General features: G+C 38.5%; 1 protein-coding gene across 1 annotated transcript in view; it reads right to left on the minus strand.

The window, feature by feature from the left end:
* LOC124556249 (rho GTPase-activating protein 100F) overlaps window positions 1–26777 on the minus strand; it is a 280318-nt gene that overhangs the window by 168838 nt on the left and 84703 nt on the right. Inside the window, exons 8-20 of the mRNA XM_047130237.1 lie at window positions 23323–23606; window positions 16796–17071; window positions 15990–16099; window positions 14229–14280; window positions 14074–14135; window positions 9667–9781; window positions 9412–9535; window positions 6250–6397; window positions 6060–6152; window positions 4136–4251; window positions 3139–3226; window positions 2828–3053; window positions 376–549 (exon numbers count right to left, since the gene is read on the minus strand). Of these exons, the coding sequence (XP_046986193.1) occupies window positions 376–549; window positions 2828–3053; window positions 3139–3226; window positions 4136–4251; window positions 6060–6152; window positions 6250–6397; window positions 9412–9535; window positions 9667–9781; window positions 14074–14135; window positions 14229–14280; window positions 15990–16099; window positions 16796–17071; window positions 23323–23606 (1868 nt within the window). The remainder of the gene's footprint in view (window positions 1–375; window positions 550–2827; window positions 3054–3138; window positions 3227–4135; window positions 4252–6059; window positions 6153–6249; window positions 6398–9411; window positions 9536–9666; window positions 9782–14073; window positions 14136–14228; window positions 14281–15989; window positions 16100–16795; window positions 17072–23322; window positions 23607–26777) is intronic.

Raw genomic sequence — 26777 nt, forward strand, 5'->3', positions numbered from 1 at the left:
GTGACCAGAGACAGTGGCCATGTGTACGTGATTTGTGTGAATGTGCATGTTTTGTACTTCAGAAGAACGACTTTTGGGTGAAAGCTAAAATGGGTAGCAGCTCTTTGTTGTGCCTGTCTGTGACCCAGTGTCTCCTCTATATGGTGAGTAGCAATCTATCCTTTTCATAATATTTCTATTATACCATCCACAACTTTCCTTGACATCACAAGTAATGGTCGTTAAAAGCAGGATGGCTATGTAAATCATCGATTTTGCGGTTTAACTGTCACAAAAGTACTCCATTGTGTTTACCCATACACATCTCCATTTCACATGAAACTTACAGTGCAAGACAGATTGCACTAATTACACCTGGTCTGCATGAAATATTACCAATAGCAGAGGTCCCAGATGGCGTCGAAGCAGCTGAGGTTGAGGTAGTGGCACGGAGACCTCTGCCAGCCAGAAGATGTACCCAGAGCAGTCCACTGATTCCAGGCTCTGCTGGGGCATTTGGTTCACTGCCAAGAGCGGTGACTGGTTTGTCCATTTTGTACTTAAGAAATTCTGAAATATCAATTATCAGCATTTGTTTAAAACATAACAGAAAAATTAATTGAAATTAAAATATTTATTAAATCACAATTAAATATGGAATATTTGTTTATAAATTCATGGCCACATAATTAGTATTATAAACAAACTGTGTGATGTAGAAAATTCAGTAAAGACAGAGAATGTGGTGTCTTTGACAAAATTCCTCTCTTTATTAGAAAAGAGTACTGTTTGTCATTAGTTAAAAATTGCATTCACCAGTACTACTTTACTTATGCTCAAAAAATAAATCTCTAAAATTAATACAAAATTCTTAACAAATTGTAACTCATATGCTTGCACCTCTGACGTCTGGTGCACAGGAATGCAACCTTAAGTCAACATGAAATGTAAAATTGAAAGATGGTTGTGACCTCTGTAGATTAGAACCAAACACAAAAATCTAGCATTCTCCTAAATAGAAGTAGTTTCATTCTATATAAAATCAGTAAGATAGTTATGGATGATTTCTCAACTTGGATATTTTAAGGCTCCTTTTTTTGGAGCAATAAAAGCAGGAGGTAAGATAAAAATTTTGTTCAGTGTAAGGATACAGTTCAATGTAACCAAATTGTTACTGTTCTAATATGATCTTGAAAATACTCATTTAGCAATGTGAAAAGCCTCATTTCTTTTGTGTAATGTAGTTTAATTTGACACACCACAATTTAATATCCTTGTCAAAATATCCTTTCAAAAATAATTTTTCCTTTTGCAGTGGAGTAAGCACGGATTTCAAAATTCCTGGCAGATTAAAATTGTGCACCCGACCAGCTCATGAGTCATGCTTAGATAGCTCAGTTGGCAGAGCACTTGCCCTCAAAAGACAAAGGTCCTAGGTCTGATGACAGCTCTGGCACACATTTTTAATCTGCCAGGAAGTTTCAGATTAATTTGTGTTGTCCACATCCACACTTATTCAGGCTTGATAACATGGAGGTGTTTGCTCCCTCACCTCCACTATACTTGAGCAAACCTTCTCCATGCTTTCCTATCAGTCTCTCTTACTCTCTCTCTCTCTCTCTCTCTCTCTCTCTCTCTCTCTCTCACTCACTCACTCACTCACTCAGCCACTCGTTCTCTGTCAAAAGGGCTTTCCAACATGTTATGAACAGATGAACAGACAATAATTTTACCTCTGTTTTTATACAATATTGATAATCACTCTACAACTGACAATTATAATATGCTCTGAAACCAGCATTATGGCACATAATTTAAAGATATTTATTATTATCAATGACCTGAGTTTCAAATCACTCTTAAAAAGTGTAAAAACTCTTCATGTTTTGTCACAAATATTTTAGAACAGCATTGTAACTTTCTATTAGTAGTAGTAGTAGTAGTAGTAGTAGTAGTTTTACTCATCCGCAGATCTCTTTTTAGAAGGATATAGGACATGCCAAAGTATTTACAAGGTTAGATCAATTTAAAATAAGCTAATTTGTATACATATGTATTTACAGACTTCTAGTTAGACATAATCGTTAGATTTACTCCTGGTATCCAATACTTTTTTTACAAATAACTTATTAAAAGAATGTAATACCACACCGTTCACTCATATCTCACTATCAGTCACTGCACACACTACACACACATTGTTTCATAACACTTCACTCACTACACACTACAAAGTTTATCTGTTAAATTTCTGTGATTACAAATTGTTGTTCTGGAAGGCAGGTTTAGCTCTCATGTTGTTCTACTGTTATTATTTATTTATTTATTTTTTATTTAAGAGGTCTATAAGAGTTTAGCAAATTTTTATAGCTTGATCAGTTTATAATTGTGATACTTTCTGAACTACTTTTTTAAAGAATTGCATGAGAGTTTCAGCTGTAATTTAAATATCAAAAATCTTTGTCCTAATGCGAGGCTTACTCTGGACATTGGAATCTGGAATATACTGTTCTGCTGAACTGAACATGTGAGGTCATTTCCTATTAAGTGCAAATCACTATTTTTACATAGATGTCAATGTTTGTTCAACTTTCTTCTCCTGCAAAGTTTTACATGTCTGTTACAAGAAATGTTTCACACCATTCTGCATAATGGAACTGTAAAACATTTGTACAAAACTGCAAAAAGCTGATTTGAATGATACTTAACTTGACTAGTAATCTCGGTTTGATGAAGATTATATTTTGTGTTCTTCAGTTTATTACACAGTAACAAAAATTAAAAGCAGTGATATTTGTAGTGACAAATCAATTACATTTTCATAATTTCAGAAGCTATATTACATTACCTGCAGGATTTATATCCAGCAGATGAGAGCGAGGATCTTGAGTCCTTGTTGGAGAGGGATTTGGGATATGTCGTGATTCCAGATCCAACAAATGACGCATGCGTCGCATGGAACTGGCACGGCCCGTGGACGTACTGAGACCTGTCCCACTACCTGAACGTGATGAGTACTGATGTCTATCCAATGTGCTTGTCACATGAGGTCGATATGAGTAGTAAGGTTGTTCCTTGGGTAAAAGAAATATCTCATAAAGTATGGTTTTCACATTTGTTTAGCAAAATAGCTCTAGTTCAGAATTAAAGAATCAAGACAAACAGTTGCATAGCTCCTGTTTCTTGTATTTTGTTTTCAGAACGACTTTCTGCAAATGTATGCTGCTCTTGGCACATTAGTGTATTCCTAGAATAATGAACAGAATTGCCAAAGATCATTTACTAAGATGTTCAAAGTAATGTGGTCTCTATAATCTACTATTTTTATGTTGGATATTTTTGTTGCTTTACATCTAATAACTTAATTTTGAAATTTAACATATTTTATTATAATCCAAGGCTAACAGAGAAATAAGTAATTTGTTGGTATATTTCTTACAATGATACAACTTCACTCTGATATTGTCCAATCAGAAGTATATCAGAAAAAGTGCTGTATTATCATTGTTATTTCCTGTGCAAGGTTACCTAGTTACAAAACAAAAACTCATTATAAAGGTATTTTAAGACTAAATAAAATACTAGCAAAATGAATTTTACTGGATCCCTAGTAGAAATTTGGTACATCTACATTCAAATTCGTTATTTTGCTCTTCAAAACATAAATTTTATTATATGTGTACAAAATAGAACAGTTTTAGATACACTGTACTGCAATAACATATCAGACATAGAGATAAAGTTAAGATTCACTTTAAATTCTGCACAATGGGTTTCTACATATGATAATAAAAATGACTCCAAACTTCTAGAGATTTATGGCTTCCTTAAAACACTCATGACAAATAATAATACAATCTCTTCAAAATTCTTAACAAATTTCATGGATTTTTTTCCCAGTCCTTGTACTCTGAGTTGTTATTCAGTCTAGCATAGTGTTAATATGGCTAAAAAATTTTCCTTCATTTGAATTACTACTTAATAAAAAGTGAAAATTAACTAATAACAGCTTGTTAGTGAAGGTGATATCTAGCGTCCTGATTTCTATTTCAAAATCTTTCCTTCTTAAATATATTTATTTTAATCCTTTGTGTTATCTACTTTTTCAGTCTACAATGAAACATACAAAAGTAATTTCATATAGCATACTGACTACAGAATGTGTTTGCAAAGTTGTACTCTTATGTTATTGTCAAACATTTTAGCTGACTCAAACACTTTTATTTTTTGCACAAGCAGGACCCCACAGCTCAATGACAAGTTCAGTGAACACTGATGATTAAAATTTTTTACAGAAAAATAAAAGTCTTGTTTAGTTTATCTTTTTGTAATTTTTAAACTATTGTTTACAAATTTCCATGCTGTGTACCACATCATATATTTTGAATACTTTGGAAGCTTGCTGTCACAGAAATACATTTCAAAAGAAATAAACTCTTATGATCAACAGTTGTGTACTAGACAAATTATGGACATTGTATGATATTTCGGCTGTTGTATATATTTGATTTCAGTGCATCTTTTTACGATTTGTGATATTTTTCACTTTTATTGCCTTTTGTGGTAACAAATCTTAAGTGTGATCTATTTGTTACCAATATATTCACAATGCTAACATTTTTGTGCCAATAAAGTTCACTTTGTGCCAGTAGCTGATTCTATTGTTCATCTTCCTTTATGCAGTGCACATTTCTAAGTATGGTGTTGTTCTCTTTCAATTTGTTTCACTCTTATTGTAGGCTTATATTTTATTCTGCTATTACTGCTATGTGAGTTTATTTATTTAGTAGCAAGTAAATATATTAAAAATCAGCAGCAAATGTTGTTTCCTGGTGAGGGTCAAAGGAAGAAAGACAAATTTTTAACCTCATTTTAATGGCAAGATTGTTAGAGGTTGACAGTGGGGTTTGAGTCAGTTACTCTTGTTACACAGTTAAGATAATGAGGTTATGATTTTGTGTTGCGTGTGTGTGTGTGGGTGTTTTTTTTTATGTGGGTGGGTGGATGCATGCAAAATGATGACACACCAATAAGGTACATGTACTACAAATGCCCTACAACCAGAGCTACTGCAATGATTGTCTGAATTGGCAATACCTCTTACTCAATGTAATACACATCTCCTGTTGAAAAGCTTGCAACACACACTACTAGGCTACAGAGAAAGCAGAGGGGAAAGGATCTAATAATTATCATCAATTTGCAAATGCAGCAAATACAAACACTACTTATGGAAATAGTGGCAATAAGTGGTGAGGACTACATTATGGTCACAGCATGTATGCCTGGGGTTCTCATTCAGAATGACGAAAGGATCATAACGGTAGCCCATGATGACAAATTACATTGTATGAGAGATGGTTTATTTCATATAATTGAGGAGAGTTTGAATCAAGCTAGCATACAAATTGTATAAATAAATACTACAAACACTAAACAGACTGCAACTGAAAAACCTAGTTCACTGGTATGTTTGTCCCCAAATCATGCGGTTATACATGAAAAAGACTGTATCAAACTGCAAAATTAGGTTCTCACAACTGGTTAAACATGACATTCTCTGTGAAACTGTTCTGACAGTCTATAACCGAAAATTAACTGGACCAGATTGTTAAAAATACCACTCATAATCTAAATTGATGTGATTAATTGGGAATAAACAGACCTGATCACAATCAGGGCATTCACATACTGAGTGGGATTAGTTAATTTAATGTGGCTGCACCATGATACAAAGAGCTACAAAAATAAGAAGTAAGCCTAAATTTTTAGTGCAGTGGATGGCACAGGTAAATTATCAGAAATTATATAGAAATATTTAACTTAGAAAAGTAATCAGTAACAGTACTTCAGCTCAAGTTTAAGTAAATAATTAAGCTAAGTACCCAAAGATATGTACAAAGGAGAATAGTTAAATAAGGGAGAAACAGCACCCTCTCTTGGTATTAAAATAGTGCCAAGAAGGTTCTCAAGAAATGAAAACTGTTGTACAGTACTTAAAAATTTTGGAATAAGAAATGGGAAGATGTTAATCAAAATATGCTTCTCTATGAGATGAACAGCACCTACAGCTGTCAGACATACTGCAGCAAAATAGGATCATTCAGCAACACAAGGATTAGTATCTGCAAACTTGTTGATAAAACACTACTCTGTACAAGGTGCCCCAGGCTCTGAACATGAGTAATTTTTGTTATTTAAATTTTACAAAAAGTCTGCCTATTCTGTCCATAGCCTTTCAGATGATGTGACAACAATCAAACAGTTCACACTGGAATAGGCTGAATCTTTGGTATTCGCACCTGCCAATAATGCAGTGGCAATGGAGGATGCAGAACCAACAATATTGACAGCTAGCCAACTGGGTACGATGTTTGTCGACAGGGGGCACCCACGCTGTGTGTACTGGAGAGAGCCCCTGGTTTCTGAGGAGCCAAGTTAGGCAGCTGTCAACTCAAGTCAGTTATGTGTTTACTAGCTTAGCATCTTGACATGTGGATATTCAGTCTCTTAGATGTTTGCAAGTGTTTACCGAAATCTCTACTGTTTGATCTTGATTATGTGGGTGGTTGATATTCTGGCTTGTGTTCTTGTCTTGATTTGGTTTTTGCTCTTCAGACATTATAATGCCCACTGCTGATAACTTGCCATGGATAGAACAGTACAGATTTGTCATCAGCAAAGCTTGCTTGCCAATCAAATCATGTTACAAGATCACCTGACTTGTGAGACTGAGGTCTTTTAGACCCTTGACCAAAGAACATCTCTTTCCTCTGTTCCAAGCTGCTGCCTAGAACAAATGCTAAATGGCTTAGTTCTTTCATTTTTTAGTTTTTACCTTCTCCTCCAAGATGAGTCTGAGGCTACTGGAGTTTTCTTGCCCACTGGCAAGCCTCACCATGTAATCCCCATGAGCAAATAAACCTATACAGATTCGTTTTCTGAACATGAGTACTGTATATTAAGTACAAGTCCACACCACTTTCCAATCCTGACCACATCTCAGAGAGGGTGTGAAAAGTGGCATCAAAATTTGGATGCTGCATTCACTCTGTTTTTGGCTTTGAGATGCTGCATACAAATTATTGAGCAATGAGCAGATGCATGAAACCATTGTGCAGTGCCATCAAGTTATGTGCTGCTGCAGATGCAAGAGGCCAACCGATCTCACCCATCATCTCTGCCACTTTCACACAAGGTGACGTCTTGGATATGGAGACCTAGCACAACCCAATGTCAGGCGCCAATGTCATCTTGCTGTATAATGCTGCAAAGCCATTTGTCAATCAACAAATGTAAGTCACGAACTTCGCTTTTAGGGATAAGATGCCACTGTGTCCAATATTGCCTGAGCTGTAACCATGAGCTGCCGCCGAAGACTTTTGTGTTTATGTGTGTGGTTTAAAACGATGCCTCTGGCTAGGTAACAGGAACAGCTGGAGAAGAATCCTCACAGGTAAACAAGGCCTGAGTAACTCTGGATGAAGAATGATGAACTGCAAAGGTGCCTTAATGAGACATTAGTAAATGCGACACTGCAAAGCAGCACTGTGCCTGTAGCTAGCCTTGCTTCCCCATTTCTGGGGTTCCCACAGCAAGTTCTACCCCAGCCCATAATTAGTGTTGCAACGCGTTTACTGATTCCTATCTTCAGAGATGAACAAGGCAAAAATTTCCACATTTTCATACAAAGTGAAATAGCTGTAGGGAAACTGTTTGCATGAAGTGATGAAGTGTTGGTAGGAGTCACTCACCTTTAGTTGCAAGGAGAGGCATGCATTTATGTTAATATCATGGAAGGACTCAGAAATACCAAGGCATTTGAATCCTTGTACAATATGGAGATAAGCATAGCATTAGCTACTGTAGGGACCAACTTTCCACCCTATGCCAAAATTCCAGAAAGGATTTAGAGCACTTTGCTGACAGAACAAGAGCTGTGTCATGTCACACATATGTACTATGGGAAAGTAATGAAAAGAATGAAACATTTATCAGAGAAGAAGAAGCTCACTGTGTTGATGTATTTGTTCGTGGGACTGGCCCACAATTAGGTGCTAAGGTAAAGTCTGCTTTTCTGAGTAGACTAAGGGAGGCTATATGACTCGCATTTCTGCACAAGAGGTCTCGGCAGTTCATCCAATCTTCCACCAGGGTAGATGGGCATTTATTGCCTATGTGTGCTGTACTCATTGCAAATGCGCAGGTTCCAAAGCTCCTAAGTTTTTGGCTCCGGCATGTGCCTATTGTAAAAAGACCAGACATGAGAGAGAGACTTGTTGGTCTCTACAGCATCACTCAGCTAACCAAATGGGTTACGGAGGTGCTCAAAGGAATATGAATGTGGGAAATGCATACAGGAGCAGTTCTGCCACTATCCATCATTCCCCATTCGAAAAGCGAATCCAGTACAAGACGTAGGATTCATTCAGCTGGCAAACGTAACTTTGCAAGGTAAAAATCAATGATAGGCAAGCTACATTTATGATTCATACAGGCACACAAGTCTTTTTTTTTTTTTGTTCATTAAATCTACTCACAGTCAAGAATTAAAACTACCACATTGCAGACTAAGAGGATTGGGAAAAAAGAGTAATTTACCCAATAGATTCACAATATGTGGAACTCTGGAAATAGATGGAAAGAAGTACCAGTCTATATTCAAAATAGTTTGGAAGAATGGCCACAATTTTTATGCCATTTTAGGCCATAATTTCCTGTGCCATTTTCAAGGCATAGTTAACTTCCAAACAGAAGAAGTCCAATTTGGGGGAAATGTCCACAATTTTGGCATTTTTTTCCTGCTATAAGGACACAAGGGAGTCCAGAATGAAGGACCGCATTCCAACAACACACTAAACCAAATACTACAGCGTTGAAGTTAAAAAAAAAAGAAGTGGAGAAAATATTGGGCGGTAAAGGGAAAATTGTTTGGACAGAGCTAAATAAAGTTTTGTTAAGAGGATATATTTTCTTAGTGGATGCATTAACAAGAAATGAAGTTTTAGACAGTAAACAGAAACATTGAAGTGCAGTTTATCTTGAATGAACACAACAGAAGAGTGTGTTTTTTTAATAGTGAGTATAAATAATTTTGGAAACAGAGATATAAAAATTCCGCAGTGTACTACACTCGCAATTGTACATGAAGTAAATATTGACAAAATAAGAGCATGCCAAGAAAACGAACAGCCTGAAAGAACAGTTTGCATAAATTCTATCTCAGTTACATTCCCTATGAAAGCAGAAATTCAAAAGAAACTTGAACATTCATGTAAGGCAATTTGGTATGTGTTGTGCCCCATTCTAGCTGAATTTCCAAGTTTGTTTGAAGAAATGAAACAACTTCTGGCAACTTCTTTAATGTGCAATGAGATTCTTACAGGTGATGCTAGGCCTATAGTCCAGAAACCTTATCATTTACTATATCACTTGTAGCCCATAGTAGTGAAAAATATTTCAGATTTTCTAGAAGCAGGAGTAATTGAACCTCCTTTCAGCCCCTGGTCTTTACCTATAGCAGTTGTCCCAAAGAGAACCAGTAAAGACGAAAAGGCTTATCAAGTTTGTGTAGATATGTGAATCAATAATGTCACAAAACTGGACACCTATCCCCTTCTGTAGGTTGATTATACTTTTGATCACCTTGACAAATGCAAATTCTTCACCACCTTATTAGATATGCACTCTGGCTACCATCAAACTCCTGTATCTCCAAAATATCAGGAAAAGACAGATCTTGTTGTGCCATCCAGGCATTACAAATACCTAAGGATGCCCTTTGGCCTCCAAAATGCTCCTGCTATGTTTCAACACTTTGCTGATTTACTTTTCCAAGATTTAAAGCTGACCACATGTCTCATATACCTGAATGACACAACTATCTTTTTAAGTACTATAAGAGAACATGCAGAATGACTGAGAAATGTTCTAACTCATGTTAGTGATGCTAATCTAAGTTTGAAATTAGTAAAGTGCAGTTTTGTCCCATCACAAGTGCACTATTTAGGCCATATAAATGTGGAAGATGGTGTACACACCAGTTTTGTGGTTAACAGAGGCAGTGAATGATTTTCCAGTGTCAAGGAACATTAAATAATTGCTACTGTTTCTTGAATTAACAACTTACTATCATCATTTTGTAGAGAACTATCCAGCCACAACAAAACCGCTCACAAAATTGCTAAAGAAGGGAGCTCCTTTTGTTTGGACAGCAGAGTTGCTCATTAATACTGAGAGAAAGTCTTATAAGTTTACCTGTCTTCACATACCTGGATTTTGCTCTACCTTTTAATGTGGCATGTGATGCTGGCAATGTAGCTGTTGTCTTCATTTTGAGTCACATACAAGATGGTGGGGAAAAACCAACTGGTTACACATCACATCAGTTGTATCAAGCTGAGCAAAACTATAGCACTACCAAAAAGGAACTTCTGGAATTTGTTTTTGGCACCCATTACTTTTGGTGTTACCTATGTTGATGACAGTTCATAATAATTACAGATCATGCAGCTTTACAATGACTTTCGAGTTTAAAAGATCCCAGCAGCTGACTTGACATATGGGCCTTAAAACTTGATGAATACGACTAAATAGTCAAACACAAGCCAGGCAAGCTAAACCAGAAGGCAGATGCCTTGAATAGGGAAATTAAGATCCTGCAAGTGGATGATATGCTTACAGAGGAATTAAGAATGTCACAAGAACCTGATGCTGAGTGTAAGAAATGGGCCATCTCACCAGATTTTGTACACGAGACGACGTTTTATATAAGAAAATATGTGTTGGAAAACAGATAGTAGTGCCAATGCCTATCTGTAAGTGAATATTGCAACAATGCCATGATAGCATACAAGCGTGTCATAATGGGAAAAGCACTACGCAAGCACACATCGCGGGCTGTTATTGGTGTCCACAGTGAAAGATGTTGAAAAATAATACGTTCAAACTTGTCTCCTGTGTGCTAAGAGAGGGCAAGGGTGAAGACCAAATAAACCTTTCAAATGCCACAATCACAGACCTACTTCCTATGCTAGTCATGTCCTTCCTGGAAACCGTTTGGGTATGCTTTTGCTAGGCATGCACTTAACCAGCCATCCAGCCCACAGCCAGCCTGTCATTCTGCCATTTCCAAAACAAAGTCATTCTGTGACCTCTGATGCCAGCCATATCTGTGAGCAGCCTAATCAGCAGCACCATCATTTGCAGTCAGGATGGACTTTGTCAGCAGCATGCTCTCGAGCCACCTCACCATCGCTTCAAGTAGTCCTTCCTTGCCACTGACCACAGTCTTGTGAGTCCAGTACGTTACGCTCTACAAGCCACTACACCATCACCACACAGCTGTCACTCACATGCCAACCATGGCCTCACTGGATGGATGTTGCCATTGTTCACCTCAGACCCCTGCATTGTGGGGCTTGTCAGTTACAAATACTCTGAGGTAATCTTACTTCAGTGATTAAACTTTAACTCTGGCTGAACCTTCTTACTAGTGGATACTGTGTAACCTTATTTCTTGCTGTCCAGAAGTGACTCTTTATTTTGTTCTTGTCATCAAGGAGTCACCCTTTAATTTTATATTACTCATGTTCCATGTTTGTTGACTTAATAAATTGTTTGTTCATCATTACCAGTGGCACATCAGTAAGTGTCCTCTCCCCTTGTGGTCAAAGACATAAAAGGGGGAAACAGTTCTGTAGTCAAAAGAATGCTAGGATCCCACTAGACCTAGTAGGAGATTATGTAATGATATGACATATCATCATGAAACCATGCATAACTAAGAAATTTACATGCACCTCAGATGGAACACTTCAGACATTGCATTTTGTGTCACACCTCAGTGCTGAATTACAGCTCCCAGACTGGAAAACTGTACTTCATTTTTATTGTTTAAACAAGTATAAAGGTAGCAAAATACCATCTGCTGTAGTGGATTCATCAAAGCTCAGAAAGAACCATTCAGCACAAAAGCCAATGTGCACTAATATTGTTACACAGTAACTGATGAGTTCACATTGCTATTATTTTCATTCTGCCTCTCTATATGACTTATAGGCTAAAGACTGAGAACAAATTTTATCTTAAGTCTTAGGTGGGAGGCAGAGTTAGTATTTTATATGCAAATCTGTTTTTTAACCATGTTGATGATTCTGTTTTGTTTTTGCCTCAATCAGACCCTGATAACTAGTATATTTTGCTTAAGTGTTGCATTTGTGTCATTCTTGAAAAGTTACCTATATGCCTTATAGCTTCTTTTAAATATGAGTTCAACATTGCTATTGCCTGTGCAGTACCTCTTCTCCATTGGATTGATACTGCAGACAATAGCCTGTCCTCTATGGACATCTGAACTTTGTCAAACAATACCATCCACACAGTTGATGCCTGTGCGCCACAGTGTGTTCTAACAGGGCTCCACATGACTTGCAGACCCCTGTGCTACTAATACATCATTACTTTTACATTTGTATGTTACATGGTCTACATTATCCCAGCCTCTTTTATTCATTCCTCTATATTTTATTATCTGCCTCTACTATTGAATAGTTTTGTCATATGTTGGCATTATATCACTATGTTGAGACATACTTGCTACATAGTTTTCACCGTTGTCTGGTATGGCAAGGTCATGTTCAAAGTTTATAGAATATGAAAACTTGCATTACAAAGATGCAGATCACAACCCATCATCTTGGAGAAGGCTGCAATGTCGTTTCGAAGGAATCTGCAGAAATAAGATCCCACTCTACTATGAAACAAAACACCTATTGTTCTACCACCACAGAACAAGTGCAATCCACCATTGCACCACATGCCTGGTCTGCAAGAAGACATTGGCAGTGAAATTCAGCAGATTTTGTGGAATCCATTTTTTCTTGGAACATACTGAAGATAGTTTATCTAACATGTAACATATTCAACTGATCCCTGACTGATAGTCAAATTAATGCAGCCTTTGTTCCATGGCATTAGAATCAGCTAGTTCAACACAGTCCCATACTCCATTCTGGTTTCACCCATGTGTTCCACCTAGAATTTCACTCCCCACACATAGCAAGTAATGCTGCATAATAACAGACTACTATTCAAAGCATTCCATTGCTATATCATGGGACCTGAATTTCGGCCCACCGCACAGCTGAAAGAAACTCTGAACATCATTACTGAACCACTCCTGTTGTGCATTCCAGAATACAACTTCTCTCTCTGTTTAAATCCTACTTTTTTAGCTCTGGACTCGCATACGGGAGGACGACGGTTCACTCCCGCGTCCAGCCATCCTGAATTAAGTTTTCCATGCTTTCCCTAAATTGCTTCAGGCAAATGCCGGGATGGTTCCTTCAAAAGGACATGGCCGAATTCCTTCCCCATGCTTCCCTAATCCGATGAGACTGATGACCTCGCAGTTTGGTCTCTTTCCCCAAATGACCTAACACTCCCCCCCAGGTACTAACAACAATGAGTATTCATTTCCTCGGAGTAACTGATGGCACAAAGACACCAACAAATTTCACTAGATGGAGCTACCATTCATATTGCAGCGTTTTGCCATATTTTACTTAATATGACTGTTCTTGCAGTGACTCCTGCCCTGCTTGCTATTCCAATACTGAGTGTGACTATAGACTGATGTTTCACATGAGAAGTGTCCCGTTTTGCAGTTGTCATTTTACAATTTTGTTAATCAAACCTATTTAATATTATACATCATCCTGTTTGATACTCAGAAAGATTTAATCAAGTATTTGACTTGATTCCTTCCACGTATCAATACATTTTCAGTTACTTAGTGGACATAAATGGTGATGACAATGAACTCAAAATAAATTTGACTTACAATGCTTCCATCCTCCCTGGTCGCATTTAAAACAAACTGTTGTATTTCAAAATTATGTTCTGTGACTTCAATCTGCCTTATCATTAGGTTGTCACTGAATTGGTGCCACCCTGGTGGTTACCTGTTCACCATAAGGATGTTGAACACTGTGTGTTCAAGTTATTCTAAACGAAACCAACTGCAGCCTGACGGGGAGGTCTTTCAACATCAAGCAGACTCTGTTCTAATACAGATCACATTGTGTCCATTACCTCTTCTAATAATACTAGAAACCTATCATTCATTTGCTTTCTTAATTGTGAAAATGATCGACCTTAAACATGTACTGATTATTTTTACTTTATATCCTAATCCTTCTTGTACGAGTGTTTCAGTTGCTTGTACACCTCAATGCTGTTTCTGAAACCAGCTTTGGCTACTTCTGTAACACCACTGCCACCACAGTCCTGCATTGACAACTGTATATAACAATTATACTCACTTTCCAAGATTTGAATTGTTAAATGAAATTAAAATATTGCATTTTAAATAAAAACCAAATATTGTTATCCCCTAGATTTATGGCCCCATTTAGACTGTTATGTTCACCCACGGTGAACTCTTTCAGGACGAGGGGACGCAATGTACCAGGTGCCCCCAGGCCCCAAACGTAAGAAATTTTAATTATTTGAATTTTGCAAAGAATCTGCCTATTTCATCCAGCACTTTTCAGTGATGCTAGAACATTCAAATGATTCATGGTGGAATAAGTCAAACTGCTGTTAGCAAAGGAGCTTGTCAATCAAATAATGTCACAAGATCACCTGATTTGTGAGGCTGAGAACTCTCAGAGCCGTAACAGAAAAACATCTCTCTCTTCTGTTCAAAGCCACTGCCTAGGGCAGACACTAAAGGGCTTAGCTCCTTCACCTTTGAATTTTCCTTTCTCCTTTGATTTGGCTGGGGCTACTGGAGTTACCTTCTCTCTTTCCCTTGGTAATCCTTGCCATGTAAAGACCATGAGCAAATAAATCTATACAGTTTCTTTTTATTAACCTCAGTACCCTATATTAATTACAAGCACACAACACTTTCCAATCCTGACCACTCCTCCAAAGAGCTGTACAGCTCAAAATTGGCAACAGTTAAATGGAAGCGGAGTTTTTTTTCAGATAGTCCTTTAGTAAGTAATGCAGACAGCATTCATTTCTTGTACAAATGCAAAGATGAATGGTATGGACCTTAGTACCTGTGGTTTGCAAAGGATTGAAAGATAGTACAAAAGAAGGCAATAGGAATGACTCATAAAAGTACTGTTTTATATCACTCTCTTGTACCTTAATGGAAGAAAAGGAAGGAGGCTTTAAGTTCAATAAGTGTCATTGGTGATTTAGTTAAAGCAGATGCTATAGTGGAGATCCATAACATTTTGAGGTAGAATGCAATTGCCACCCCATACAAAATTTCCAGCCTTTTCCATCACAACTGGTGTACATTCCAAAAACAACACCCAAATAAAATGTAACTTATTTGTTTTACAGGTGCTCTCTTGTGGATTCATGAAAGCAATCATGTAGATTCCACTTTTTTTACTTCAAAATAATTTATGACTTGCTAACAGACTGTTGGTTATCACAGAGAATGTATTTTCTCAGGATATTTATATATCTTAATATGATATTAGAAAGTCCTGCCTAGACTGCAAGTACTGTAGAAAGTAACCATTCTCTGGATATTTGAGGCACTGAGTAGTTGATAGCTACGTTAACAAGATTGAAATTATCACCAAGTTTTTGAACAATGACTTGCCTCGAAGTCAGGGGTTGTATCAGGTAGAATGGGTGAGGAACAAGGAAGAGAGGGTGTGAAGGGAAGGCTGGAGGGAAGTGAGGGTACTGCCAAGGGAACAGAATATGAATGTGGCATCAGTGAATCCACCCTGTCACAGACAGAGAAGTTGGAAGTGGCGCATAACATAGTGGAGGAAAGCACTAGGAGAGGTCTGTGTGTATAAACCACAGATGGAACTGTGTGGGTGTAGTTTCATGGAGTGAAGTGAGAGACTTGGGAACAGTAGAGGTAGTGGATGTGAGACAGGGGGAGAGGAGATGAGATCAACAGGAGGAATGCAATGTTGAGTCCTGCCACAATGGATCCACCCACAAAAGTCTAAAATAACTTCCAGTACCAACTCAGATCCTACACTCATCCCTATGTTACTGTCCTGGAGGGACAGTGGTCTTCTCAAAGCATTAATTTTGATACTGTGGAAAACTGGTGAAAAATAACAGTCATATTCTACATATGGAATTGCAAGCAACAAGCAATATACACTGTTATGCACACAATGGGTCTGATTACGAAGTGAATTATGTTGTTAATACCCTGACGTTGTGTAAATGACTTTTTCATGGTGGGGAGGGAGGAAATGATCCAGACAGAAGTGATAGAGTGTGGTGATTGCAAACAAATGTAGATAAATACAGTGGAGGATAAATACCAAGATGAGGTATTCTCCACCCAGACTTGTCTGATTTGTATTTTAAACTTCGCACTGCACTTTTCTCTTGGTCCATTCCATTCCAACTTTTTTTTTCTTCTTTAATGCCTTTGCCTTATAGCCTTTTTTTCCCTCTTTGCTTACAAGCTATTGATTCTCTTATTTCAACCACTCCATAGTCTGTGAATGTATCTTCCTCTATATCACATGTATGTAAGGTAGAACTAAGGAAGAGTTATAAGCCATCTTTCTGCAATATGTTTCATCTTTAATTAAGTAATGTCCTTTGATTTAACATCCCACCACTAACAACCTCACTTTAGTTAAGCCAAAGATCAGTTTCATGACAAATCTGTAGATAAAAACACAACAGCAGAGCACATAGAGCATCTTAGATGTTAATACTATTTTATCTGATTTGGAACAGAAGTGGCATTTTGATAGAAGTTGATGACTTGCTATTCTTCTTGGGACTTTCTTTTCTTCTTACACACTTTCGTGAAAAGTGGATAACAGACTCAGAACAGAAAATGTAAATTCTTTTCCTACTAAGTACCCGGCAATGTAATGTTCGGTGTTCTTTCTTCTCACCTGTCTTGTTCTATCTAACAAATTTTCTGCACTATATGTGAACCTTTGTGCTCGCTGTGCTTGTAGAACATCTCTGCTTGCCCTGAGACGTTCATAAATTGCACTTGTAGATGGTGTGCGTTGCAACCAAGCTCGATATTCATCAGCTGTGAACACACTGGGTGAGGATGGAATACGCCCTGAAATAAATTTTACAGTTTGAGTTATCTGGAGGAGACACCATAAGCATTCCTTTAAAATTAGATCAACAATGAAAATTTATTAACAAAGTTGAATAACTTGCTAAAAACTTTCTAAAGCCAAGATCACATAAAAATTTCTTTATTCACAAGCAAACAGTATTGATAGACATTTCTGTCATTTTCAGGTCTGTAACATAGTGCATGTACATGGAATATATCTCATATCATGAGTTATGACATAATATTGGAGACACAGAAGTTTCAGTTTGGCCATACAAAAAACAGAAATTGAACAGTACATTTCCATATCTTCAAAATTTTTGTTATAAAATGCATTCATTTTGAATTGGACCTTAAGCCAAATCTTTGTCTCAACTTTTATGTCAAAAGTCATAATATGAGATATATTCCATGTATAAGCACTATGTTACAGACCTGAAGATGACAACAAAGTCTGTCAAAACAGGATGTTTGTAAATAAAGAAATTTTTATGTGATCTTGGCTTACAAAGTTTTTACCATGTAAGACAGATTGCTTCTTCTGATTTCTCAAAATGAGAAAATTCAGTCAAGTTAATAACACTGCAATTGTCTAATTTTGTTTAAGAAAATATATTCATGTATTAAACACACCATGAACAAATTAATTTTCCAAACATCAAAACAAAATACTTTATGTAAGAATGTTGAAGATGGAAACAGTTATTTGAATGTTTATATAATTTTGTGACTGGATTCAGTTTCTATAAAATTTGTTTATGCTGTAGCCTATGTCAAATTGTAAAATGAGGAACTAATGCTTAACCACTATTGAAAATGGCTGTCATCAGAATTTTTACATATAATGTTGGTCCTTTATTTTGTAGTGTGGTGTGAGCTACAAAGCAGAAGAATTTTATGAAAACTTTGGTATTTCTAGACAGACCCCACAGAAATTGTAGCAAGGAGAGGAAATAGTATAATGAATAAACCTATTAATATGGAACCAAGGATATTTCATTTGTCCCTTAGACCGGACTGCTAGTCTGTATTAACTGCAATTGCCGGCTATGGTTTCAGTGTTTGGTTGCCTGCTGCTGCAGTGAGAAAAGTCCAGTGAGGACTTCTACTACGATGCTGTGGAGCCTGCAGCACTGTACCTACAATGTGCCAGCCTTATTGATTGGTGTATGTCCCCTGGACCTACATGCAAGAAAAAAGGTTGCCACCTATTTGCTGAAAAATAAACAATATGAAAAATACATGAAATTCTCGGGGAACCGGCAAAATTCCATTGGTAACGAAGAATTTAATATTTGAAGAGTGGCAGCAGAGTTGGAATTCCACAGACACAGGAAGGAAAATATTTGAATTTCTTCCTGATGTGAACAAAAGGCTTCAGATAACACATTTTGAGCCAACTAGGGAACTGGTCCACTACCTTTCCAGACATGAGCTATATCCTACACATTGTGTCATTGAGATACTGAAGTGCACATCTCACAATTGGCACTATCACCAAAACTGCTATGAGGAACAACTCTAATTAACAGGTGTGGTACTGTTGCAAGGGCAACAGCTTCAACAGCTGGTGCAGTGTGTCACTCAACTTACACAAATACTTGCAATGGCAGCTGCATTTCAACAAACCACAACCACATCCAATATCCAAGAATTTCATGACCAGCAAGATGATTGGGCTGAATACCATGCTCAACTTGAAGTACTTCTCTGCCTGTGGCATAACAAGTATGAGTCTTGAAGCTCATTACCTTTCTAATGTTGGTGCTGAAATGTTTAGGTAGTCTGTCAAATTGTTTCTGGACTTTCAACAGGAGGACACTAAGTACGAATTGTTACTGCAGAAGTTAGTTGAGCTCTTCCATACTCAAATGCACTTAACAGTTGCCAGATACAAGCTTTCTAAGTTTAGGAAGCAACTGGAGAAGACAATTAACAGTGAGTCACAGAACAAAGAGGTCTTACCACACACTGCAAATTTAAGTGTTCGTGTGGACTATCCTATAGTGACATCATGCTTTATGACACAATTACTTATGCATTCATCTGCACTGCTATTTTGAGGGCTACTGAATCCTCCTTTAGAAATTGTGCCTTCTATTATTGGATCTCATACTACTGTAGATGTCACAAATGTAAATATTTTAGGCTCTGTCCACTTCTGTAGTTTAAAGTGCACAACACACTCATTTCTCTATGAAGTCAGAGGTTGAGATGTAGGCAAAGCCCTGTGTTAGAAACAGTCAATGATGCTGTGCGTGTGTCACTTTGCAGTCTAATACAAAGAAGTTGCGCCCCCAGTGTTACACAGCACACGCCTATGAACGGTGCCCATGCAGGGAGGTGAAATGTTTTTCCTCTGGCAAGTACTGCCATATTCAAATAATCTGGATTTTGATTCAGTTGAGGATTTGTGCTTCCAGATTGATTCATAGGGTCTTCACATCCATCACAGTTTTCCTGTAGTCTATCAACATACTGTACAGGAATCTGCTTCAGACCCAGATCTTTGAGTGGTCTTGCAACATGTTTACAATGGCCTCATAGCTTAAAGAAGTCCAACACCCCTGGGCATGCCATTACTTTGTGCATCAACATGCGCTTTCTGCACAATGGGGTGTCCTTCTTCTTCATACTGAGAATGACGATGTACAGGCCACTGTCGCTCAGTCCTTCCAGTGGGAAGTGTTGAAGCTATTGCATCCAGGTCATCGGGGAGTGGTATGCACCAAGCAGCTAGCTGGGCGCCATTGTATGTGGCTGGGCACGGATACCCAAACTGAACAGATGGCTTAAAATTGCACTACCTGTGCAGAACCCAAGTCCATTCCACTGCAATGGTTTTGCCACACCCAAAGGGACCCTGGCAGTGCTTACTTGCGGATTCCACAGGAACCCACTGGAATACACCATGGTTGCTGCTGATAGATGTTTATAACAAGTTTCTCTTTATAGTCCCAATGCACTTCACCACTATTGTCTGTACAGTGTCAGCCCCAACCTCCATTTTTTTGATTTGAAGATCTCTTAGACATCATCATTTCTGACAATGACCCGCAATTCATGTTGGTTAATTTCAACAATTTTTCAATGAAAATGGCATCCAGCATATCACAACGGCACCATTTCATTCACGTTTTGTATGCAGATTCAAGACACAAATAGAGAAGCTGCATTCATTCTATACACAGGATCAAGGCCCAAGGGGACCTTTGCCTATCTACATCTCTTTTCCACATGACACATGACAGTAAGTCAGTGGCCCAAACTCTTACATGGCTGAAATCATCGTACTCTTCTGCATATCTTTGTGGCTAATGCAGAAGCCATACTTTCTGCCAGTCCATACATGACTTCAGCCTCAGAACAGCGCCTTTTTCAGAGTATTTGGCAAGGGTAGGCATTGGGAGCAGGGTGCCATGAAAGAAGTTTTAGGCAGATCTTTATAAATCATTCAACATCTGATAGAGCTGCACCAGCAACATCAGAAACAGTTGCAGTGTTTCTGGATTCATGCCCTGCTACAGCCTTTTGGTTCACAAACACGGCATGCGGCAGGGATCCATAGCAGTAATCACCATCTCTGCCTTTCTACCCACCTCAGTCATCACTTCTGGTTGAGACACCAATGGATTCTGGTTGAGATACTAATGGTGATCAACATGAAAAAGGTGCCTATAGTGTCACCACCGATCCTGCAGCATGTGCCAATGTCCATGAAGGTGCCGTCTCCAGGCATCCACCAGACCAACACAGAAGATTTTGCAACTATCATTGGCATCCCATCCACAACTTTGGGGTCCCTGGATGCAGAGGTGCACCCTGTGGTTGGCATGGTGTTCCCGGCCACTCTCAAAGAGTACACTGCATATGGACAGGGGTCTAGCATCGGCAACAATTGCAGACCTGGTCCCATCTCAGACACTTGCATTCAGATCTTCCCCCTGTCATCATTCCAGGAACCAGCAGCACATGATGGCAGAGCAAAGGTTTGGGAGAGGGGAGGAATGTGGTATCAAAGAGATCCAAGTGCACACTTATAGTTGGCACCACCAGCGAGACCACTACGAGGAAAGTTACTACCAGGCAGAGTGATCAACCATGATGCAACCTCCAGCTACACCTTCAACAAAGTTCAGTGCACTGCCACTGCCAGTGAGTATTTACATTCATCTGGAGAGCTGAGTTACCAATCTGTGTTCAGCTGTGAGTCAGATTATTGCAACACCTGCTCAGTGTGCTACAGAGTTAACAACAAGCTTCAGTAATTCAGTAGAATCTGTCTATTCCACACAGAAGGACTCTTCACATTATTGACAGTGTCAGTGACATTGACACTACATCCTTTGTACTGAGATTTGATGTTTAGCTCACTCATGTTTGCACCATTTTTTCAAGTTTAGTGCCTTAATGAATAAAACGTACTGCTGCGCCATGAATAAGTACAGGCACGGATTTGGGAATTCTTGTAATCTCATGCAGCTATGGCTGGAAGGTAATAGTCAAGGCACAGCAACACAGGGCACTGACATGCTGTGAAGAACACATACACTGCAGTTACAACAGCACCTAATGACCTGTGTGTAGGGGCTGAAGTCGGCTGAGGGAAGCTGACATTGTAATCATCAAAGAGCACCCCACTTGTTCCCTCCAGAGGAACTACATTAGAGGCATAGGGAAAAGATGTATAAATAAGTGAGCCTGGAGCCTCAAAGCAGCAGTCATGTTGCCATTTTGTCCACATCTAGAACTGGAGAGAATGATGATTGTTTAAGTCACTGGTCAACCATGATGACCTTCTGGTGATGGATACTGGCAGCCAACTGGCCTGCTGAAGCTACCTACAACATCTGCTGCATGGACACATCATGCTGTGGCTGAGAATGTCACACCTTGCAGCTGTACCAGCATGAGGAGTGAGAGGGATGCTAGTCTCTGCTCTTTGGGTGGCATTGTCTGGTTGACTGCGAGCTGCCATCCACAGGCGAGGGGCTCAAGCACAAACTCGCGGCCTCCTGGGTGTGGAGATGTCTATGGGCACTGAATGAACTGACCTGGGTGAAGAGCTGGAGCTGCTTAGGCTCACTACAATGATGGCTATCAGCTGCTTCCATTCAGCACTCTGCATGGGATCCACGAATCGGGCTTGAGGGAGCAGTCAGCCGTGTTCTGGGCTACAGGCACAGTTAACACATGTGGCAGTCACTTAGCTATGGTGCTAGTAGAATCACTACATCCGCAAGGCTGGGCAACTGGATGCCAAAGGCACAGATTCTGGCATTCACTTTGCCACTGACCCACACACACTGCATGGTGCAATCGCTGAGTTCAGTGCAAGGCCAGCTATCTACCTTTGATGTAACAAATTCAATGACACACTTGCCTGTGTTTCTCTGCATGCTTCTGCATGAGTCATCCCTCTCTCCCAAACCATATACCTCTCAGTTGTTGTGACATATTATGACTCCTGAGCTTGGATGATTGTAACAATTTGATGTCAGGAAGTGGTCATCTCACTTTCCAACACAATACGTTTCACTGGAAAGTGTCACCCACATGCAACACTATGTTTTGGTGAGAGAGTTGGTTTTGGTGAATGGTGAGTGAGGCAGTGGTATTTGATATAGGTACCACCTCAGCACAATGTGGTGGCATGAGTCTAAGTTTTATTTATATTATTTTTTATGTCTGCTCTCATGCTTTTGTTTAGAGGTCATAGTGGATGGGATAATTTAGTGCCAGTGGGGTGTCCATTTTGCAGTTTGTCTGGGCATGAGCTCAGGTTACATAAGATGACCTGTAGAACAGCACTGTGGGCTACTACCTACTATTTTCACTCAGAACTATCATGAACATTATGGGAGAAAGCTCATTACAAAGAGCCAGTCAGCATGCCATCACATGGTAATGAAAAAAGTATGTGTTATTGTAAGAGGCCCTTTCTTTAATGCACTGTTATGCACCAGTGAAACTTGTATATGTACCTAGAATTACACTGTAACACAGTTTACATCTTTTGCATGTGTTATCACTTTCACATTTTGTATCAATATCATGTATAATATTTTGAATCACCTCTTATTTCAAGATGCAACCAAGAAGTACTTGAGTGATTTACTTTTCTCTCTAGTCAGTACATGTATGTCATACTTCAGTTCAATTGTCTCAAAAGGGAAATTGTACAAACAAACTTTTTAAAATTGCATGAAACAAATACAGACTGTATGTAAAAGAAACAGGAAAAATACCTCTCTCTTTCCTGGTAACCGGTAATTCTGGTGCAGAGACTGCACCATCACTGTCTTCTTGGTCAATCAGTCCTGTGCTGGAAGGAGCCACCCTGGAGTCCCTTTCAAAGTGTACCACATGATGCCTTGCCTGCTGGGCAGTGTGATGACTTCTCCCTCTATGGTCTCTTGGCAGTGAGTTTGATCTCAAAGCAGCTGAGACTGCACCTCCTACTACAGCTGTTCCAGTGTGCGCTCGAGATAATGTTGGTGTTCTTGATGTAGTAGGAGTGCTTAATCCCTGCCTATTAACAGTGTGAACATATACTGTCAATTTACACTTACTAGTTTTGAGAAAAAAGCACAATAAGGTCAAATGTGATTAACTTGATAAAAGAGTAGAAACTAAAGGACAATAAACCCTTCCCTGGTGTTGACCTATTTGCACATGTAAACTTGTTAAATTGATAACAGGTTAATACACATCTACACTACCTGACAAAAAAAGTGAAGCACCCAGAAAACATAGTAAGATGTCAATGCAGTTTCGTACACATACACATCATTGGCAGATATGTAAATGATTAGAGTTGCAATTCTCTATGACAGGTAGAATGGCCACTAGAGTGCATTAGTGCTCTTTGTGTTTGACGTTGTTTACCAGCCCTTATAAGGTATATAAATGGCATGACCAGCATCAGATGTTGTGTGATCACTTTGAAGGACATAGAGGGGCAGGTACTCAGATAAGACAGTGTTATCAGTACCTGACAAATGTTTATAGGGTCCTCAGTATGGATCTGTATTTGGCTGACTAGCTGAATCATAAAATATCCGCTTTCTGAGACATTCAGATGTGACATTAGTCTGATGATGGATTGAATGGGAAGATGAGGGAGACATACTCGTCATCAATGTCCCTGTTGACCACAGTTGACCATCAAAAGGGAGGATCACCGTACTGGGCACCAAGCACATCATAAACTCTTCACATCGGTTCCTGCCATCTGATAAGAAGTAATAGATTCCCTGCAACATTCTAAGTCACACCACACAATTGATTGGAGACTAGCCACAGCCAGACCAGGGAATCACCATTCGATCAGTAGGCTGCCATTAACAGCACAACAATAACAGTTGTAACTAGAGTGGTGCCATGACTGGGAAGCAAGGACTACTGAAGTATGATGTTGTACTGTGTTCAGCAATGCATCACAATTCTGCACCACCGTGGTTGATCATCGTTGGCAGGCACAGCAATGGCCTGGTGGGAGATCCCAGTCTTTCAATGTTTTAATGAGGCACAACACTATTACTCCTGGCGTCATAGTGTGAGACACCATTGGGTATGACTTCGTGTCATGGTTGCTGGCTCTTGTGGGAACGCTGACAACACATCCTGTGTCATCATGTGTTACTTCTTATGCAACAGTATCATGTCGCCATTTTTCAACAGGACACTGCTCATCAACACATGGAAAATGTCTCTATGAATTGTCTGCACGATGTTGAGGTACTCATGTTGACCAACAAGATCCCCATATCAGTCCCTAACAGTACATTTGTTGAAGTGGCTTGGATGTCTATCCCATTGCCACTATCCGGGATATGAAGGACTATTTACAACAGTTGTGGGTCAGCTTGCCTCAGGATTCAGATTCAGATTCTTTATTACCCATTGACCCCATGTAGCAGAATGGGCTTTACACTGATATACAATAGCAATCACTATATTAGTTACTGTTCATATTGCACATACAAATAATTTATCCTATATTAAAATGTAGAACAGAATTTTAATCATAATCCTAAAACTCAATGTCTACACTGTTAGTATCTAAGAATTCTCTTAAATTGTAGAACAGATTGTTTATTAACCATTTATACAACCTACTTTTAACATTATTGAAAGGTGTATTGATTGCAGAATGTGGCAATTTATTAAAAAATTTCAAACAATTCACTTTGTGAGAGGTGCCTATTTTAGTCAACCAATGCCCAGGAACGCCACTAATTATCTTATTTCTAGTGTCATGACAGTGTATGTTCTCTCTGGTGTCAAACTCTGCTGTGTTGTTTTTTTGGATATATCAATAATGCACAGATATAAAGATTTATCACAGTCATTATTTTGGTCATAGTGAATAAAGGGTGGCAGTGTTCTCTTGGACCAATTTTACATATTATTCTTAGCCTTTTTTTAAATCAGTTACACATCACTTATGTGATGTGAGTGACTCCATAACAACAGCCCACAGGATATGTGAGGTTGAAAAATTCCAAAGTAAGCTATCCTAAGACATTCATTTCTCACTAGATCAGATAATTTCACGTGAGACAGGAAACCCTTGACATTTTTCTGCAGACATGATTAATATGGAGTTACCAGTTTACTTTGGAATCAATGTGTTCCAATCAGTTTTACATATTTTGCTTGTATGACTTTAGCTAGTCCCAGCAGCAGGTGCTGAGTTTTCTCTCTACTACACATAGTTAATCAGATGTGAACCAGTTTAGCATTAGGGAGAGAGTGTCCTGTGATTTCTGGTGTAACATTAACCTATATAATTGACTGAAGCCCAAAATAATGTGTCAAATCATTAACTGCAACAGTGAAGAGGAACAGTCCATGGACAGAGCCCTGAGGCATGCCATAGGTGACTTCCTTCAGGGAAGAATGGTTATTTTGAATTGACACAAATTGCCTCCCATTATTTAGATAAGAATTAATTATTTCTAATGCTGTATTAATTATTCCATAATACTGTAGTTTAGCTAGTAAGATGTCATAAGGGATACAGCCAAAAGCCTTACGCAAATTGCATTGCAAAAGAGAGACCATATTCTTATTATCAAATGCAGTTGGTGTCTGATTAACAATTTCAAGGATGGCAGAAATAGTGTTTTTTCCTTGTTGAAAACCATGCTGTTTACTACAAAGAAGGCTGTGGTTTTCAAAATAGTTACTAAGTTGTACCTGAAAAATTGCTTCAAATATTTTGGAAAAGATTTTAACAATAGACACTGGCCTGTAGTTCTCATGGAGGTGCTTTTCCTCTTTTTGTATAAAGGTATAACTTTTGAAATTTTGAGCTGTCCAGGCATTTATTCATAATAATAGCAGGTGGTTTGCAAATAAGGTGTATTTTACTTTTTGTTGTCCAGTTAGAGAGACAGTAAGCAGTCCATTCTTTTTAAGTTAAAAATTATGAAACAGCATTTACTATGGCTATGAGCACACGAAGATTCCAATGAAATTCTTGCCCTCTAAGAAGCTGATCAGCAAGTATTTAATTGGTGATGTGTTTGACTGGTTAGTTTTAGACTTTAATTCATTTACTAGAGTAGTAAATATTTATTGAGCTCTTCTGGCTCAAGCAGAATTTCTTTATAGATCTCTTGAGAAATCGGCTATAATATTGTCCAAACAAGCATTCCCACATGTTAGGCTATCGTTAGTACAACATAAATTTAAT

This window comes from Schistocerca americana, chromosome X, assembly GCF_021461395.2.
Source record: "Schistocerca americana isolate TAMUIC-IGC-003095 chromosome X, iqSchAmer2.1, whole genome shotgun sequence".
Taxonomy (NCBI): Eukaryota; Metazoa; Arthropoda; class Insecta; order Orthoptera; family Acrididae; genus Schistocerca; species Schistocerca americana.